Raw genomic sequence first — 21,080 nt, 5'->3', positions numbered from 1 at the left:
CTCGTTGTCTTGATTTTCTTTCTAGTAACTCTGCTCTGGATCCTTTTCAATCCGGATTCCGTCCTTTGCATTCCACTGAAACAGCCCTTACTAAGATTACCAATGATCTTCTTATTGCCAAGTCTAAAGGCCTTTATTCCGTTCTTATTCTCCTTGATCTAACTGCAGCCTTTGACACGGTTGATCACGATCTTCTTTTAGATTCCCTTCATGACCTTGGATTTTGTGGCTCTGTCTATAACTGGTTTGCCTCCTATCTAGCGGGTCGCTCTTTCAGCGTGTTGGCTAATGGCACCTCGTCTTCCTCCTTTCCCCTTTCAGTAGGGGTTCCGCAAGGCTCGGTGCTTGGCCCGTTGTTGTTTTCTTTATACATGTTGCCCTTGGGCAAGCTTATTCAATCTCATGGCCTCCAATATCATCTGTATGCCGATGATACACAATTATATCTGTCATCTCCGGAACTTTCTCCTGATGTTCACGATCGTATCTCACCATGTCTTTCAGATATCTCAGCTTGGCTGCTTCATCGTCGTTTGAAACTTAATATGGCAAAGACTGAATTGCTTGTTTTTCCTCCTAAACCTTCTCCTCATCTCTCATTCTCTCTTACTGTCAATGATGTTACACTTACTCCAGTCAAGGAAGCTCGTAGTCTTGGCTTTATATTTGATTCCTCGCTCTCCTTTATTCCTCATATTGAGGCAGTAGCTAAATCCTGTCGTTTTTTCCTGTATAATATTGCCAGGATTCGATCATTTTTGTCTGTCTCTTCTGCCAAGACTCTTGTTCATGCATTGGTTATTTCTCGGTTGGACTACTGCAACCTTCTCCTCACTGGCCTTCCTTCTTCTCACATCAGTCTGTTGGTTTCTGTCCACCACTCTGCTGCTAAGATCATCTTCTTGGCTTGCCGCTCCGACCATGTTACTCCGCTTCTGAAATCTCTTCATTGGCTTCCAATTCACTTCAGAATCCAATATAAACTTCTCCTGTTGACCTTCAAAGCTTTTCACGGTCTAGCTCCTTCCTATCTCTCCTCTCTCATCTCACACTATTGTCCCGCTCGTGCTCTTCGCTCCTCTGATGCCATGTTTCTCGCCTGCCCAAGGGTCTCTACTTCCCTTGCTCGGCTTCGTCCATTTTCTTCTGCTGCCCCTTACGCCTGGAACGCTCTTCCAGAACATCTGAGATCTACAAGTTCAATCGTAGCTTTTAAAGCTCAGCTAAAAACTTTTCTTTTTCCTAAAGCTTTTAAAACCTGATGTTGTTTGGACTTAATACTGTTAGTTTTACCCTACCCTGTGCCTGTTTACCCTACCCAGCGCTTGTATGCATTCTCTTCCCCTCCTTATTGCTTTACTATGATTTTATTAGAATGTAAGCCTATGCGGCAGGGTCTTGCTATTTACTGTTTTACGCTGTACAGCACCATGTATATTGATGGTGCTATATAAATAAATAATAAATAATAATAATAATAATAACAACAACCATGAGACCAACTCTTGTGAAGAGTATTGAAACAATAGTTTCACAAGATTGTGTGCCTCCTAGGACTGTTAGAAACAGCTTTGAAGTTTGTTTCTGTCTTCCAGGGTATTAGCTATCCCACCCAATTTGGTGTCATCTGCAAATTTGATAAGCGTTCCCTGCACCTCCTCGTCCAAATCATTAATAAAAATGTTGAAGAACACTGGGCCCAGGACTGAGCCCTGTGGTACAAGTTTCTCAGTAATCATTGGCACAATCAATGGCACAAGTTTCTCAGTAATCATTGATGTATTGTTTCTCTGTCCTTGGAAAGATTGCACTCTGCACATGTGTAAAATCCTTGCTTATAACTGGCTGAGAAGCTTACCTGTTACTGTTTTGTGATTGGTGTATTCTATGGAGAGGTTCTCCCTTGTTTCTAAAGGGACTGACCCTATAAGTATGTTAGCATTTCCTGAAAATAGTGGGCAGTTCCTTGGGTCCTCTGAGGGCTTCCAACTGGCAGTGCGAAGCGCTGCTCGTAATAAACCTTCTAAAAAAAGAGAATCTGGCTGGTGTTTACAAGATCAAATTATTAGGGAAGGCACTTGGGCCTTGCAGCTGGCCGGGGTGGGTGGGGGGTGGGGGGCGTTGTTCAGCCGTCCTTCGGCAGAATGATCAGTCAAGCAGCCATCTGGCTCCATTACCAGGTTTTATCAAGGCAGCCGGTAGCCCAAGGCCGTTCCAAAGGGTTGGTGATCTGTGCAGCTGAAGGTGGGAACCTTCTCGCCTCACCGGGAGCCCTGGGGAGCTTGCTGTTTGTGGATTGGTGCAGCCAGGCCACCCCACCGGCTTAGCTCTGGGGATCAGTTAGATAGTTTCTAGTTTTTGGTCCCTGTTCATTTGGGGAAGGATCATTCTGCTCGGGGTTCAGAAGGGTGGCAAAGGGACCCCCGTGCCATCACGTATTAGGAAGCCAGGATTTAGTGTCTTTCTTTGGGTGGCTCTGAATCAACAGCTTGCCATGATGTGGCTTTTATTGCTCTTTTAAAGTTGTTTAATTTCTGCTGTGGCCTCTTAGTTGCATTGTAACTTTCAGACTGTTTCCCCACACACACCCTCCCCTGTCTCCTGTTAATTGTTCATACGCTCAGGGCCTTACTCTGATTTAATAAATTGCCTGAAGCCTTGGTGAAGTGTGATTATTCTCAGGTGAACTGGCTCCAGTTCCAGTGTTTCACTGGGAACCGGTGGGAGGGGGGTGGCTGGGTTGGGAACTTTAACCAGGTCTACCTTGTGTGCCTCCTTCACAATCTCCATTTTAATTCCTACAGCGCAGTCCCTGCCTCAAAGGAGAAATTGGAAGCCAAGGCAGGAGACTGTTTCAAGTCCTGGTGGGAGCAGCGATGGAGAAGAGCATGAAGATGGAAGAGCAAAGCTTTGCAGGCCCTGAACCAGAAAACGTCTCCTGCAACATCCAGGAAGGGAGCCGTGCAGAGCCCTGGGAAAGAGGAGTGCAGCAGGACCAGCCTGGGAGCAACACCTGCTCAAACGTGGAGCTTCAGCCCTTTAGGGACTACCAGGAGGCCATGGGGCCCCGAGGGGTTTGCAGCTATCTCCACCACCTTTGCTGCCAGTGGCTGAAGCCAGAAAAGCACACGAAAGCTCAGCTGCTGGACCTGGTGGTCCTGGAGAAGTTCCTGGCTGTCCTGCCCCGGGAGATGGTGAGCTGGGTCAGAGAATGTGGAGCGGAGACCAGTTCCCAGGCGGTGGCCCTGGCAGAAGGCTTCCTCCTGAGCCAGGCAGAGGACAAAGACCAGGTGAGAGCATTTCATCTTGATAACTAACAGGGACTGTGTTCTGAATACTTAGCTCAACGTTATTTTACATGTCCTTTAACGAAGGGATGCCCCAATTTCCAAAGGTCCAACTCCCAAGTATAGTTGCTCTTCATGTGTAGAGCAGGCCCTCATTGGAGGATAGTTAAGCTAACACTGGATGGTTAAAATATGCAGTTCCCTACCAGAGGACGTAGTGATGGCCACCAGTTTAGATGGTTTAAAATGGGGGTTAGACAAAATCCTGGGGGAGAAGGCTGTGAATGGCTACTAGTCCTGATGGCTATATCCTACCTCCAGGTGATGGACCACTGTGGGGAGAGAATGCCGGACTAGATAGACCCTTGTTCTGATCCAGAATGGCTCTTTGTAGTTTCTCATTTGTTGTCCATCTGCCTCTTGAAGGCCTCTAGTGTGGGAGAGCCCACAACCTCACCAGGCAACTGATTCCATTGTCGTACTGCTCTAACAGTCAGGACATTTTCCTGATATCCAGCTGGAATCTGGCTTCCTTTAACTTGAGCCCGTTATTCCGTACCTGGCACTGTGGGAGGATAGAGAAGAGGTCCTGGCCCTCCTCTGTGTGACAACCTTTTAAGTATTTGAAGAGTGCTGTCATGTCTCCCCTCAATCTTCTCTTCTCCAGGCTAAACATGCCCAGTTCTTTCAGTCTCTCTTCATAGGGCTTTGTTTCCAGACCCCTGATCATCCTGGTTGCCCTCCTCTGAGCACGCTCCAGCTTGTCTGCGCCCTTCTTGAATTGTGGAGCCCAGAACTGGACGCAATACTCTAGATGAGGCCTAACCAGGGCCAAATAGAGAGGAACCAGTACTTCACGTGATTTTGAAGCTATACTTCTATTCATGCAGCCCAAAATAGCATTGGCCTTTCTTGCAGCCATATCACACTGTTGGCTCATATTCAGCTTGCGATCTACAACAATTCCAAGATCCTTCCCGTTTGTAGTATTGCTGAGCCAAGTATCCCCCACCTTGTAACTGTGCCTTTGGTTTCTATTTGCTAAATGTAGAACTTGGCATTTATCCCTATTAAATTTCATTCTGTTGTGTTCAGCCCAGCACTCCAGCCTATCAAGATCACTTTGAAGTTTGATTCTGTCTTCCAGAGTATTAGCTATCCCACCCAATTTTGTGTCATCTGCAAATTTGATCAGCGTTCCCTGCACCTCCTCGTCCAAATCATTAATAAAAATGTTTAAGAGCACTGGGCCCAGGACTGAGCCCTGCGGTACCCCATGTAAGGAAGGGGTAAATTCATACTGGGAATAGCTGGTTTTAATATGTTAAATTATTTTATTGTTATGGTTTTAGGAGCAGCACAGATAAGCGGCCAGCTGCATGGGGGGGTTCTGGTACATCCTGGAACCGCTTGGGGCAAGGCTGACCGGCCTTGAGCAAAATTAACATCTCGGGGGAAGGTGTGAAAGATCTTAGCAGGGTGAGCCGAAGGGAGGGGGGAATGAGTGAGGAAAGTATCTATAAAGGGTATTCTTTGAGAAGGGGTTTTTTTCTGAGCTGGCTGACCTCATGGCTGGGTGATGTATGATATTGCAACTTAGTTTCTAGTTTGCTTGGTCTGGGTTCTTATATGTATCTGCATGTTTTAGTAGTTTTAGAATGCTAATCCTATGTATCCTACCCTTATCCTGAATAAATTTGGGCTTAACCCTCCAACTGTGAGCTGTGTGCGTTTGTTCTGGGGATCTGTGCAAAATCCATTGGAAAAGCCAGCTTGGCTGGGGCATGCTTCCTTTACACCCCACTCATTGCCTCTCCCCAGTTTGAGAAGGTTCCATTCATAAGTACTCTTTGAGTCCGATTCTGTAGCCAACTGTGGATCCACCTAATAGTTGTTCCATCTAGCAAACTTTTCACTAGTTTGTTAATCAGAATATCATGGGGCACTTCGTGAAAAGCTTTGCTGAAGTCAAGATATATGACGTCCACAGCATTCCCACAGTCCAGAAGGGAGATTACCCGATCAAAAAATGAGATCAAATTAATCTGACAGGACTTGTTCCTGACAAATCCACGTTGGCTTCTAGCGATCACCGCATTGATTTCAAGGTGTTTACAGATTGACTTCTTTATAATCTGCTCCAGAATTTTCCCAGGGATGGATGTCAGACTGCCTGGTCTGTAGTTCCCAGGTTCCTCCTTTTTGCCCTTTTTGAAGATAGGGACAATGTCAGCCCTACTCTAGTCATCTGACACCTCACCCGTCTTCCATGATTTTGCAAAGACAATATAGAAAGGTTCTGAGAGTACTTATGCCAGGGCTGAATTCTCAGCCCCCTTACAAAGACACAAGTTCCTGTGCTGTGTGGCTTGGATGGTAGATCAACTTTAGAATGAGACCTGAAAGCCAAACCGATTGGGAAATGATGCCCTCGGCCCTGACCTGACCCATTTCTTTCCTTCCCACCTCCCCCTTCTCTGTCTGGGATCCTCCCTCCTGTAAACAAAGTAAGTTTAAGAAAACTTCAACTTTTGGAGCGAATGCAGCTTTTGTGCTCACAGATGCGGGTTCTGATGGTTCTTGTGGCCATACCAATGTACAATAAATTACATGGACTCTTGATGGCACGAATCGCAAAGGCTGCATTCACTGCAAAAGACTTCAGCCACGTCTGGACAAGCATTTTCTTGATATGGGCCATGATGACAAAGACCTGAGATTCTGGATTATTGAAAGGATTGGAGGATATGGGACAAGAGTAGAACATCAACTATGAAGGAGGGAAATATTCTGGATTTTCACCTTAAGGACATTACAACCACAAGGACTCAACGAAGAGTGTAAATGGATGCCTTGGTTGTAATCCTGTTCTATTTTAAAGTACAGCTCTATTGTATCCCTTTTCTGTCATTTCTTGACATTATTTTGATACATATTTTCATTCTTATGCAGCAAGTATTATTAGGTTTGTCTTAACTATGTTTTAAGCATCATATCAGTCCACTCAGTCCCCTTTAAGGGAGCATACAGTCCGTGAGTATGGTTGCTACACGTTTTAGGATTTGAAAAGCAGCCTAATCAGGAGCAAATTTCAGAGATTACTTACTCCTCAATTAGTTGAGGAGGTCAGGGAACGCTTATCGAATTTACAGATGACACAAAATTGGCTGGGATAGCTAATACCCTGGAAGACAGAAACAAACTTCAAAGTGATCTTGATAGGCTGGAGCACTGGGCTCAAAACAACAGGATGAAATTGAATAGGGATAAATGCCAAGTCCTACATTTAGGAAATAGAAACCAAATGCAGTTACAAGATGGGGGATACTTGGCTCAGCAATACTACAAAGGAGAAGGATCTTGGAATTGTTGTAGATCGCAAGCTGAATATGAGCCAACAGTGTGATGTGGCTGCAAAAAAAGCAAATGCTATTCTTGGATGCATTAATAGAGCTTCCAAATTGTGTGAAGAACTGGTTCTCCTCTATTCAGCACTGGTTACACCACATCTTGAGTATTGGGTCCAGTTCTGGGCACCACACTTCAAGAAGGATGCAGACAAGCTGGAGCGTGTTCAAAGGTGGGCCATGAGGATGATCACGGGTCTGGAGACAAAGCTCTATGAGGAGAGATTGAAAGAATTGGGGATGTTTAGCCTGGAGAAGAGAAGATTGGGAGGAGACAAGATAGCACTCTTAAAATATTAAAAAGGTTGTCACACAGAGGAGGGCCGGGATCTCTTCTCGATCCTCCCAGAGTGCAGGACACGGAATAACGGGCTCAAGTTAAAGGAAGCCAGATTCCAGCTGGACATCAGGAAAAACTTCCTGACTGTTAGAGCAGTATGACAAAGGAATCAATGACCTAGGGAGGTGGTGGGCTCTCCCACACTAGAGGCCTTCAAGAGGCAGCTGTTCAACCACCTTTCAGGTATACTTTAGGGTGGATTCCTGCATTGAGCAGGGGGTTGGACTCTGGCCTTGTAGGTTCCTTCCAACTCTATGATTATATGTACACCGGTTTCTGGGGAACGTGGGCAGGAGGTTGCTGTTGCACTCATGTCCTGCTTGTGCTCTTCTTACGTTCTTATGATCACAGGAGAAATGAATGGGTTTGTGAAGTTCTGGGGAAGGAGGGGATCAGAGTGTCAGTGTGAGAGTCCTCCCAACAGAACAGGAATAGCATTTGTAGATGCCAAACTGCTGTGTTTACAGTGGAAAATGCTGGATATCAGGGTTGAACTCTCAGCCCCCTGACAAAGACACAAGTTCCTGTGCTGTGTGGCTTGGATGGTAGATCAACTTTAGAATGAGACCTGAAGGGCAAAGCGATTGGGAAACGCTGCCCTTGGCCTTGACCTGAGCCGTTTCTTTCCTTCTCTAATCGCTCTTCTCTGCCTGGAATCCTCCCTCCTGCTTCAGGTCGAGGGGATTTTGGCCAGAGCACCCACAGATTTCCCTGAGGCAGAGAAGACTCCACCAGGAACCACACAGAGGCCGCTGGACAGGTGGATCTTGCAGGAGGGGGACAGAGGACCCTCCTCACTGGGTAAGGATTAGTGGGATGTTTTTCCCCATGGTCTCCCTCCCTCAATTACGCCTGAAGTGCATGAGCTGTCTTAATGTTCTCCTTGAGCCTGATTTTGCTGGGGGAGATACTCAAAAAGGAAATGTTGTTTAGTAACGTGGTTCGAGGGTATCAGACCCACTCTGGCCCGGTCTTACACACTCACCAACTAAGGTCCTCCTCCAGGCACCTACTCAGAGGGAAGATCAGAGGACGACAACAAAGGAGAGGCCTTCTCTGTGGTGGCCCCCCCAACTGTGGAACAATCTCCCCAATTTGGTTCACATGGCACCGACATTGTTATCTTTTCAGTGCCAGGTCAAGCAATATGTAATTAGCAATATGTAATTAGTAATATGTAATTAATTAGCCTGGGTCTGTTTTTATAGGGTCATAGTTTTAAAACTTGTTATAGTAGTTTTATATGTATGTGTATATTGTATATTTTCGCAGTTTTAAATATTTGGATATTGTTTTTAAGTGCTTCGGCTATGGTATGGTAAACAAATGCAATAAATAAAAAAACAATGAAAATAAACAATGAAAATGGGAATAGTTAAGAATGTGAACTTACCTTCTCACCTTCTTTACCTTCCTCACAGGGAGCAAAACAACCTGCAGGGGAAGTGAACTGATCCTGGGGGCTCCTTCTGGGCCTCGTTGGCTTGGTGGTGGAGTGGAAGCGGTTTCTGCACAGCCTGGGCAGGTAGGGGAGTCCTGGGGGCCTCCGTCTCCTGCGCATCTCTTTGGTCCTGGAAGAACCTGCCCCTTTAGCCTTTGCTCTTATTATTATTATTATATTTATTTGTATCCCGCCTTTTGCCAATGCTGGGCCTCAAGGCGGCCTTACAAAGTTTAAAATATACATGGGGGGGGGGGAGGGAAACAAAACCATAAACAATTAAAAATACACAACAAAATTATAAGACATTAACAAAGATGGAGGGCTGGATTATTCTCCAAAGGCCTGCTTGAACAAAATTTTTTAGCCTGCTTCCGAAAGCCCATCAAGGAAGATGGCTGCTAGGAAGGCCTTGAATGTCACTCGCAGTGCTTTGGCATTCAGAAGGCGGACCTCACCATCCTTGTCTTCATGGATTGCTACATAATGCTTAAAGAGAACATCATTTCTTCTTCTTCTTTCAGGGTCTGGTGACCTTTGAGGAGGTGGCCGTGCATTTCTCGGAGGAGGAGTGGGCTCTGCTGGATCCAGGCCAGAGGACTCTGCACAAAGAAGTCATGGCGGAGAATCGTGGGATCCTGGCCTCTCTGGGTAAGGAATGGGATTCCTCTGGGTAAGGCTCCCTCTCTGCCTCTTTGCCAGATCCTGGAAGGTGGAATTTCAGCTCTTCTTTCTTTGTGTCAGTGCAGAATACAAACGTCATTGACTCCGAAGACCTGACAAAACGTTGAGAAAAGCCCATTGATGGACTTGCTCTGTGGCAGAGATGGCTGCCAATCCATCTGACTTTGCTGCTATAATTGCATCTGCATCATATTGAAGATGTTACAGATATTATCTTAATGGTCTCCATGGAGGAGAGGAGAGTTAAGCCTTTTCAGAAGACAGCTCTGGAAAGCTTGCTTTTCATTTTAAGATTTAACTAGCCATTGAAAATAACCATTAGGGTTGAATTCCCACTTTCCTGTTCCCAGTTAAATGATCAGCTAGGAGACAATGGCAGATTTTAAGTGTATTTTATTTTTACAGTATTTTATGTTGTTCGTTTATTCTCCCAACTACTTTATTTGAGTTACTCCATATAGATGAAAGCATTGTATGGCAGTCTAGTTCTCAGTTCTATTGATTGTCGGGATATTTAATGTGTTTGGAAGGATCTGCCTCACCAACGATTTTTTTTTTATCCTGTGAATCAAATCAGCAACCATTTGTTTTGTTCCAAGATTTCAAGATGATTTCTGTGTTTATACTTGCAGGTGATCACAGGGAGAGCAAGAAAAATGGCCTACACCAGAGAAGGAAAACTGAAACTGAAGAGAAGAGGGAAAATGAATCTATTTCTTTGGAAGGATCATACGTCTGTGAAACTCCAATACTAGAAGCACCAAATAAAAAGAACATTCGTAAAAGGAAGAAACAGAGTAAAACTCAGAAGATTCATTCTAACGTTCAATGCCTAGTGTGTGAAAAACCATTCACTTTCCACTCACAACTTAACTTGCATAAAAGAATTCACACTGGGGAGAAGCCCTATAAATGCTTTGAGTGTGGGAAGAGCTTTGCTCGCAGAGAAACACTTATGCTGCATCAAAGAATTCACACTGGGGAGAAGCCCAATAAATGCTTAGAGTGCGGGAAGAGCTTTGCTCACAGCATCAGCCTTAAGCTGCATCAAACAATTCACACTGGGGAGAAGCCCTATAAATGCTTTGAGTGTGGGAAGAGCTTTGCTCAGAGGACACAGCTTAAGCTGCATCAAAGAATTCACACTGGGGAGAAGCCCTATAAATGCTTAGAATGCGGGAAGAGCTTTGCTCGCAGCATCAGCCTTAAGCGGCATCAAACAATTCACACTGGGGAGAAGCCCTATAAATGCTTAGAGTGCGGAAAGAGCTTTACTCAATGCTCAAGCCTTAAGGAGCATCATAGAATTCACACTGGGGAGAAGCCCTATAAATGCTTAGAATGTGGGAAGACCTTTGCTCAGAGGACACAGCTTAAGCAGCATCAAGTAATTCACATTGGGGAGAAGCCCTATAAATGCTTAGAATGTGGGAAGACCTTTGCTCAGAGGACACAGCTTAAGCAGCATCAAGTAATTCACACTGGGGAGAAGCCCTATAAATGCTTAGAGTGTGGGAAGACCTTTGCTCACAGGACACAACTTAAGCAGCATCAAAGAAATCACACTGGGGAGAAGCCCTATAAATGCTTTGAGTGCGGGAAGAGCTTTGCTCAGAGCATCAGCCTTAAGCGGCATCAAACAATTCACACTGGGGAGAAGCCCTATAAATGCTTAGAGTGCGGGAAGAGCTTTGCTCAGAGCATCAGCCTTAAGCGGCATCAAATAATTCACACTGGGGAGAAGCCCTATAAATGCTTTGAGTGCGGGAAGAGCTTTGCTCAGAGCATCAGCCTTAAGCGGCATCAAACAATTCACACTGGGGAGAAGCCGTATAAATGCTTAGAGTGCGGGAAGAGCTTTGCTCAGAGCATCAGCCTTAAGCGGCATCAAACAATTCACACTGGGGAGAAGCCCTATAAATGCTTAGAATGCGGGAAGAGCTTTTCTAAAAGCAGCAACCTTAAAAAGCATCAAGCAATTCACACTGGGGAGAAGCCCTATAAATGCTTAGAATGTGGGAAGACCTTTGCTCAGAGGACACATCTTAAGCAGCATCAAGTAATTCACACTGGGGAGAAGCCCTATAAATGCTTTGAGTGCGGGATGAGCTTTTCTAGAAGCAGAAGCCTTAAGCAGCATCAAAGAATTCACACTGGGGAGGAGCCCTATAAATGCTTTGAGTGCGGGAAGAGCTTAGCTGACAGCAGCAAACTTAAGCAGCATAAAAGAACTCACACTGGGGAGGATCCCTATAAATGCTTTGAGTGCGGGAAGAGCTTTTCTGAAAGCAGCAAACTTAAGCAGCATAAAAGAACTCACACTGGGGAGAAGCCCTATAAATGCTTTGAGTGCGAGAAGAGCTTTTCTGACAGCGGCAACCTTAAGCGGCATCAAAGAATTCACACTGGGGAGAAGCCCTATAAATGCTTTGAGTGCGGGAAGAGCTTTTCTGACAGCGGCAACCTTAAGCGGCATCAAACAATTCACACTGGGGAGAAGCCCTATAAATGCTTTGAGTGCGAGAAGAGCTTTGCTCAGAGCAGCAGCCTTAAGCTGCATCAAAGAATTTTGTGTCATCTGTAAACTTGATAAGCGTTCCCTGCACCTTCTTCAACATTTAATAAAAATGTTGAAGAGCACTGGGCCCAGGACTGATCCCTGCGGTACCCCACTCCTTACCTCCCCTCAGATTGAGAAGGTACTGTTGATAAGCATTCTTTGAGTCTGAGTCTGTGGCCAACTATGTATCCAGCTAATAGTTGTTCCATCTAGCCCACTTTTAGCTCTTTTGTTTATCGGAATATCCTGGGGCACTTTGTCAAAAGCTTTGCTGAAGTCAAGATATATGACATCCACAGCATTCCCACAGTTCACAAGGGAGGTTATCCAACTGTTCTTGACAAATCCCTGTTGGCTTCTAGTAATTATTGCATTGTTTTCAGGGTGCTTACAGATTAACTTCTTTAGAATCTGCTCCAGAATTTTCCCAGGGATGGATGTCAGACTGACTGGCCTGTCTTTTCCCAGGTTCCTCCTTTTTGCCCTGTTTGAAGAAGGGACAACGTTACCCTCGTGCAGACATTCGGCCCCTCACCCGTCTTCCATGATTTCGCAAAGATAATAGACAGCGGTTCTGAGAGTTCTTCCGCTAGCTCCTTCATTACTCTAGGATGCAGTTCATCAGGCCCTGGAGATTTGATCTCATTCAAGGAAATTAGGTGTTCTTTGACCATGTGTTTATCAATCTCAGATTGCAATCCTTCCCCCTGAACTTGTGCTTCACTTTCTCCAGAGGGGTCATAGACCCGCTTTTGGGAAAAGACTGAGCCAAAGTAGGAATTCAGCACTTCAGGCTTTTCTTTGTCATCTGTTATCAATTACCCATCCTCGTCAAGCAGTTAAACCACCATTTCTTTCCTGTGTGTTTTACTTTTCATGTATCTGAAGAAAGCCTTTTTATTGCTTTTAGCATCCCTCGCTAATCTCAGCTCATTGTCAGCTTTAGCCTTCCTGACGCCATTTCGGCACTTCTGTGCCACCTGTCTGTACTCTTCTTTTGTAGCCTGGCCTTCTTTCCACTTCCTGTATGTATCCCTTTTTTGTTTTCAGATCATCTCTAAGCTTTTTGTGGAGCCACATTGGTTTCTTCTGTTGTCTTCTAACTTTTTTTCCTTGTTGGAATGGTTTGTAATTGTGCTGTTAAAATTTCTTTTTAAAAATACTCCCACCCATCTTGGACTCCTTTTCTCATTAGGGTCACTTGCCATGGGACCTTGCTTATCATAGTTCTGAGCTTATTAAAATCAGCTTTCCTAAAATCCAGAGTATGTGTACAGCTACACTCAGCTTTTGTCTCCTTTATAACCAAGAATTCAAGTACGAGGTGGTCGCTTTCCCCCAGAGTTCCCGTAACTGCTACTTTATCCACTAAGTCATCCCTACTGATCAATATCAAGTCAAGGATTGCTGATCCTCTAGTTCCTTCCTCCACTTTCTGTAGGAGGAAGTGATCACCCACACTTTTGGCAGTATTTGTTTCCCAAAAGATATCAGGGTAACTGAAGTCCCCCATCACTACTACATCACACTTCCTTGAAACACTGGCAATTTGTTTCTCAAAAGTTTAGTCCTCGTCTTCTCCTTGATTGGGTGATCAGTAGTAGACTCCAATTATAATTTTCTTTTTAGTCCTCACCACATTTCTTTTAACCCTGATGCTCTCGATGGGGCTCCCAGTCTGATCCGCCTGTGTTTCTGTGCAGGGATAGGTATTTTTAACATATAGTGCAACTCCGCCTTCCTTTCGATTTCATCTGCTCTTTTTGAACGAGTTACATTCTTCAATTGCTATATTCCAGTCATGGGAGTCATCCCACCAAGTTTCAGTTATACCTATCATGTCGTATTTGCCTTCATGTAATAAAAGTTCAAGTTCATTCTGTTTGTTTCCCACACTCTGGGCATTAGCATATAGGCATTGAAGACTATGTGCTTTATAGTCTGTCTTTGTTCCTATATTGTTTTGGACAATATTTTGGGGCACTATTGGAGCTGTTCTCTGCGTTAGGATGCATGGGCCTTCTTCTACTGTTGCCTTCAAGTTTACATCTCCCAGCCCCATAAGATTCAGTTTAAAGCCCTCCTGATCAAGTTCTTTATGCTGTGGCCAAGCTTATTTGGGAACTATTCTTGACAAACATGAATTTTATGTTATTTCATAATAATTATGTTAAGGTTTGGAATGAAGTTAAAGGTTTTGCAAGATGGGAAAAGGTTCAACTGTCACTTTTGGAGAATTGCAACAATTAAAATGAATGTTTTGCCTAGAATATTTTTGTTTCAAACAATACCCATTGTAACATTGGATTTAGCATTTGAGCAGTGACAGAGAGAGAGAGAGAGAGATCTATGTTTATACAGCAATCAAAAAACCCAAGAGTTAAAATTAAAATATTGCAGGATGCGAAAGAAAGAGGAGGGCTGGGCCTACCAGACCTCAAAGTGTATTTCTTGGACTGCTGTTTAATGTGGATGAAAGATTGGGTGTTGATGAAAAATAGGAGACTGTTGGAACTGGAAGGACACGAATTGAGATTTGGATGGCATGGCTATTTGTGGTACGATAAAGCCAAGGTTAACGGAAACCAAGGTTCAGTCATAAAATACCACTTTGGATATCGGCCCGGGGGGGTATTCATGGAAGGGAATTGATAAATATGCCTAAATGGTTGACATATAAAGATGTATTACAAATGTCACAAGATGAATCTCAGTTAAAATCAAGGGAGGAACTGCTGAAAGATGGTCATAACTGTTTTGGCATGTACAAATTAGGTTTCCTTGTGCACAAGTCATGGAAAGGTTTAAAATAGACAAAAGAATGGTGGGTTTGAGCAATCAAAATCTGAATTTGAAATGACGTTATGTCCAAATGATGAACATGTTATCTCAAAGATACATAAACTTTTATTAAAGTACGAGACGGAGGATGAGCAGGTAAAAGACTATGATAAAATGGGCTCAAAACTTTGGATACAACATTTCAATGGAACAGTGGGAGAATATGGGGTGGAAAGGTTTGAAATTTACATTATGTTCAAGACTTAAAGAGAATTTTTTAATATGATGTACAGATGGTATATGTCTCCTGTAAAGTTGGCTGAAATGTATGAGTCCCTCGGGAAACTGTTGGAAATTAGGAGAAGGAGGAAACTTTTATCATCTTTGGTGGACTTGTAAAAAAGCCAAAGCATTCTGGATACAAACACACTCTTGAATTCAAAAAAATGAATGGATATTGAAGATGTTGGAGTTGGCGGAGATGGCAAAACTCACATCGATAACGAGAGAAAAGTCCACATCCACGTTTATATCTGAACAGAAAGCTCTGAGAGCATTTTTGCAAGAAACCGAGAGAAACGATGTATTTGTCTGTGGAGATATAGTTAAGATAGAAGAAAGAAATGAATTTGTTTACTGTGTTAAATGTAATGGAGGAATGAGAAAAGATACTTCGCATTTCTGATATGAAGAAAGCCGAAAGTACACCTTAACCTTAAATGATTTTTTTATTGTACTTTTGTTTGTACTCTTTGTAATGTTCTTGTGGTATGGATGTCTGTGGTGTTTGTAATAATAATAAAAAATTATGCTAGGAAGACATGTTGTCTGTGACTTTGGGGGAAAATAAATAGGAGGCAGTAGTTTTTAAATGACTAATATATATAAGGTGCCTGAAATCACACAACTACCCAAATCACTAGTGAAGAGAGATGATTAACAAGAAACCCATTTATGGTTTGGGTAGTTGTGTGCTTTCCGGCACCTTACATATATTAGTCTGTGCCTTTGGGGACAGTACTGTACGGATGCAACGGGTAAGAATTTATTAAATAGCGCCCGCCTTGCCTTGCGTTGCCTCACTGGTCACCACCACTACCGCCACCTCGCCCCATGCTGCTGCTGCCACTACTGCTGCCGCAGCAGCCTCTCCCACAGGGATTGTCCATCCGGGCGCAAATATTCCCCAGCCAGGCTAATGGCGAATGCGATCTGTGCACTTTCCTGGAGTTCAGAAAACGTGCAGCCTGCTCCCCCACGCCCCCCACGCTTTCCCCAGAGGTTTTCTATGGGTCATCAAAGTTGATTGATGAAATATTCTACTCCAATTGTATTCGTTCTCCTGTAACGGAGTCTTCTAAAACCAAGGGCTCTGCTCTATGGAAAGGTTTTTCCACATTCCAGTTACTATTAGAATTTACTGGACTCTTCCTTATGTGCGACCTTCAAAGCAATTTCAAGCCTTTGCTATGATGGACGCTCACTGCACAGTTTGAGCGCTGATAGAGCTTCTGCCTGCATGAATTTTGTGATGTGATTTAAGATGTATTGCATGACTACAACGTAAATAAATACTACTACTACAATGCCAAACAATGCAACACAAGAAGATAATTAATCACAATAAATAAGATTAAAAGTCAGAAATATAAAATCAAATTACACTAAATAAAACCTAAGTGCAGCTGACTGAGAGACAAGGACTGCGCTATGTTTTCTCTGTGGGCAAGTATGGATTTGCTATGGGCAAATGCTTTCATGGGCTTTAATATATCCTGCTTTTAGGGATGAAGGGAGCCCTGCTGTTCACATAACGGGCTCAAGTTAAAGGAAGCCAGATTCCGGCTGGACATCAGAAAAAACTTCCTGACTGTTAGAGCAGTGCGACAATGGAATCAGCTACCTAGGGAGGTTGTGGGCTCTCCCACACTAGAGGCATTCAAGAGGCAGCTGGACAACCATCTGTCAGGGATGCTTTAGGGTGGATTCCTGCATTGAGCAGGGGGTTGGACTCGATGGCCTTGTAGGCCCCTTCCAACTCTGCTATTCTATGATTCTATGATCCTAAGAGCGGGTGGAAATCAGTTCGCTTCCGCCCCTTTTTGGGGTTCAAGTGCAGGGAACAGAGAGGGCTTAGAGTGGAGCCATGGGATGCATTGGGAGAGAAACTCTGATTCATCAGCAGACCTCTTATTTCCAGAAGGGCCGAAGGTTTTCCTGCCTTGAGCCTGAGATGGATTCAGACCTGCTCTCAAAGAAGGGGTCCAGGTGTGGAACAAGAGGCCACCATGAGAAGAAGTTGCCGTGTGCGTTTTAGTCCTCATGACTAGCGGCTCCATGGATCCAGAATCTTCCTGTACCCTGATAAAACTTCACCTAACATTAGGGTGACTCTATGGAAAGGAGGACAGGGCTCCTGTATCTTTAACAGTTGTGCTGAAAAGGGAATTTCGGCAGGTGTCATTTGTATACATGCAGAAGCTGGTGAAATTCCCTCTTCATCGCAACAGTTAAAGCTGCAGGAGCTATACTAGAGTGACCAGATTTAAAAGAGGGCAGCTTTAACTGTGGTGATGAAGAGGGAATTTCACCAGGTTCCCCATATTATAAAAATGACACCTGCTGAAATTATTGTTTCTATGCAACTGCTAAAGATACGGGAGCCCTGTCCTCCTTTTCATAGGCTCACCTTACTTGACCTCTCTCTTTTTAGAGCATCTATTCTTGTTTAGAGTTCTGAAGGGCACCAGGTTGGGGAACACTATTCTGCAGCAAGGGCAGGCAGCAGGACGGAGGGCTCCCATGCCGGAGGCTGCGTTACGCACTCAAAGGGGAAACGGCTGTGGATCCCACAAAGCCCCCAGGAGCAGATGGGGCGGCGATGCTGCTGGGGGGATAAAAGACACATCCCCATTGTGGAAAAGCCCCCTTCCCAGGTCTGTGTCTTTGCCAGGAGCCTCTGCGGCTCTCTAGTGCTGCCTCCACCGAAGGGTTAAAGAGGCGGAGAGGGGGCTGGGTCCTAGAGCCCAGGCTGGATGAGGCCCCTCCCTTCCGTCCCCACACTTCCTCCCCCCCATTGCAAAGGAGCCTGGGATTCCCCCCCTGCCCCTGCGAGCTTCGTCTGTCCGCTGTCTGCAGCCTCTTTTCCCCTGCGTAGGAGCCGGTGAGTGCAGATTGCAAGGGGGTCCCAGTGGGGAGGGGGCGGAAAGAGAGCCCCCCCAGGGCAGGGGGTGCAGGTTTGGGGCAGGGCGTGGGTGGGAAGAGAGAGGGTGCCCCGAGCCCCCTCCCCAGGGGACTGACCCACTTACGGCCTCTCCAGGAGACCCCCGCCTTGCACCTCCTTCCCTCCCTATAACTTGGGGATCGCGGAAGGGAAGGCTGCAGAAAGGAGGGGGGTCTGCGAGGGACCCAAGAGGAAAGGTCCCGGGTGGGGAGGAGGAATGTCCCACCTGCGGGCAAAAGGCTGCCCTGGTGTCCTGTTTGCATTGCAATTTTTGTTTTGTTTCCTCTCCCTGATGTAAACCTAGTGAATAAGCAAAATTCATAAGCCACTTTGGTCACGAGGCCTTCGAAATACAACCTGGGGCGCTTTTGTTGATTAAGAAGGGAGCCTGCTGCTGGTTTTAGGACGTCCCTCTTTGATGTATCAGGTGAGCCCGATCTTCACATCCTGAGAGTGGGGAGAAACCGCTGTTACTCAGGTCCCTGTTTGGGGTTCAAGTGTTGGGAGCAGAGAGGGCTTAGAAAGGGAGCGGTGGGACGGATTGGGAGAGAAACTCTGGTTCATTGGAGATGTAGAACCAGAGCAAGGGCTGGCACTTTCAGCTTTTGGTAAATACCCTGCCCTTTAAAGAACCAATGTTTTTCCTTAAAATGTGTTCATACAAAATATCGGAGCCAGCAAACTTTTGCTCTTCCATCTTTCCTCTCTTCTCCATTTCTGCTCCCACCAGGCATCAAAAATGTCTCCTTCCTTTACTCCCAATTTCCCTTTTGAGGCAAGGACTTTCCTTTAGGAATTCAAACAGAGAGCTGCATGAATTAGATCCAGCTGTGGCCAACTTAATACCCAGGACCTGTCTCAGATTGGTCTCCGCAACCCTGGCCACACAGGAATCAGGCTCCTGGTTGAAAAAGAGGTTCTGACTCTGACCCAATGGGAGAGAGAGAGAGAGACACTAAGGGAGCCTTAAGATATGCATGGTTCATAAAGGAAGTAAATGCAAAAGAACATCTCATACGGAAGCAAAATGTGAAACATGTAATGATTACAATGACATACATGGGTACGCTGTGCAAAATACTCTACAGTTTAACTTTTGCTTGGGCTGTAAGAAAACAATATGAAAACACTACGTGGCCCAACTAGCGGCAGTTGAAGTGTTATTTAGCTCTACTTCAACTTCCACCAGTCCAAACTAGTTGGATGCAATGCTAAAAGTGTTCAATTACGTAACATTACAGTTGAAACTTTTGCAGAAAAGGAAGGAAAGAGAGCAGGGATGGCGTGAGGTTCAGAGGAAGATGTAGCTCTCTATCCCCAGGCAGAGATCTGAAGAACAGGATGTTGCAGACCCAGAGCAAAGGTGGAAGAGACTCCTCTTGTGAACTCAGTGTAACAGGGTGTTGAAGGACCACATTTCTCAGACAAAAGGTGTTCTGGTGTCATGTACGCATTGCGTTTTGTTTCCTCTCCCTGTTTTAAACTGTACCAGGATACCTATTCTTTACATTAGAATGATAGAATAGTAGAGTTGGAAGGGGCCTACAAGGCCATCAAGTCCAACCCCCGTTCAATGCAGGAATCCACCTTAAAGCATCCCTGACTGGTGGTTGTCCATCTGCCTCTTGAAGGCCTCTAGGGTGGGAGAGCCCACAACCTCCCTTGGTCACTGGTTCCATTGTCGTACTGCAGTACTGTTAGCATAGGTGCCTCCATTTTCTAAAGGAAGCTGAAAAGTAGCCATTATACAGCAGGCAAAATGTCATGTATGCGAGAATATCTCCTTGAGTGCATCCTCGCATCTGTCTTATCTAACATAAACAAGCGCTTCGGCTCCAGTGCTCCTGGGTCAAAGTTAACTTTCTGTAACTTACTGTAAGGCCAAAGGTATTGTTTACAGAACAGAGAGAACTGTTTAGCAAAATTAGCTATGCTCCAGTGTTATGTTCTGATTGGTTTATGCTTCAACAGGGCCCTGCCCCTTGCAGGCTCAAATGCTGTGCTGAATTCCCAATGTCTTTGTCTGATTGCTCCCTTTGAAGAGACCAGACCTTGATTACTAATCAATAAAGCGCTTTTGAACCCTCTGTCGCAGAAAGTGTGGAGTTGTGCTTAGGGGCTGTTTGGATTTCGTCCCTGGGTGAAAGAACATTGATCTAACGGTACAACTGTTAAAGATACAGGAGCCCTGTCCTCGTTTTCATAGGGTCACCCTAAACCATTCATCTCTTAAGGCTTCCTTAGTGGCATATTTCATGTGTTTAAAAAGCTGAAAAAGTATTCAGTGTTTTCTAGCTTAACTTTTAAAATAAACGTTCACACATTATTAACTTTTAATGGCATTAATTCAGCTCTGGTTACACACTCTCTCTCTCTCTCTCCCGTTGGGGCAGAGTCAGAACTTCATTTTCAACCACAAATCTGGTTCCTTTGGGACGGGGGTCGCGGAGCCCCCTTGGAGACAGGTGCTGGCTCTTACGAACAAGGAGGGGGGCCTGTTCTTCTCAGCTGCACCCTGTCGAAGAATTCAAGCAAATAGCTATGTGGGCTTCCCCTGAGCCCACCCTGTGCGAATATAATTGCTTTGGGCCTCTTCTCTAGAAATCAAAGTATCTACGCTTCCGCAGTAACTGGAACATGTATTAAGGTTGCAACCATGAGACGAAGTCTTGTGAAGGGTATTGAAACACTAGTTTCACAAGATTGTGTGCCTCCTAGGACCGTTAGAGGGTGTCGTGGCTTGCTTTAGAAACAGCTAACCATGAAATGAACAGACGGGCACAAGTTTCTCAGTAATCATTGACATCTTGTTTTTCTGTCCTTGAAAAGATTGCACTCTGCACATGCATAAAATCCTTGCTTACAACTGGCTGAGAGGCTTACCTGTTACTGTTTTATGATTGACGTATTCCATGGAGCGGTTCTGCCTTGTTTCGAAGGGGAGTGACCCTATAAGGAGGTTAAGGCTTTCCTGAAAATAGCGGGCAGTTCTTTGGGTCCTCTGAGGGCTTCCGCCTCGCAGTGCTAAGCGCTGCTTGTAATAAACTTTCTCGAAAGAGAAAACCGTGTCTTAGAGTCTTTGAGCACCACTCAGCGATCCCACTTAGAGGAGACGCGCCTTTCCAGGGTTCCTCGACACCCCGTCGAAATATCAGCACTGAAGTTTGGGCCTGTGGCCTACCTTGCCAGGCTGGTGTTTACAGGAAGCAAATTATTGGGGAAGGTACATGGGCCTTGTTGCTGGAGGGGGGGGGCGGTTGTTCAGCCATCCTTCAGCAGAATGATCAGCCAAGCAGCCATCTGGCTCCGTTACCAGGTTTTGCCAAGGTGGGAAGGTGGGAACCTTCTCACGGAGAA

General features: G+C 45.1%; 1 protein-coding gene across 1 annotated transcript in view; it reads left to right on the top strand.

Moving 5' to 3' along the window:
* The window catches only part of LOC134395814 (uncharacterized), a gene marked incomplete at both ends in the record, with an annotated part of 217,491 nt that extends 205,760 nt beyond the window's left edge, over positions 1-11,731 (top strand). The window contains 1 exon segment of the mRNA XM_063121973.1: positions 10,129-11,731. Coding sequence (XP_062978043.1) covers positions 10,129-11,731 — 1,603 coding nt within the window.
* Positions 11,732-21,080: the final 9,349 nt, after the last annotated feature.

Source organism: Elgaria multicarinata, chromosome 3 (assembly GCF_023053635.1).
Source record: "Elgaria multicarinata webbii isolate HBS135686 ecotype San Diego chromosome 3, rElgMul1.1.pri, whole genome shotgun sequence".
Lineage (NCBI taxonomy): Eukaryota > Metazoa > Chordata > Lepidosauria > Squamata > Anguidae > Elgaria > Elgaria multicarinata.
Note: the sequence above shows the minus strand (reverse complement) of the source record. Positions and strands in the feature narration are given on the sequence as shown.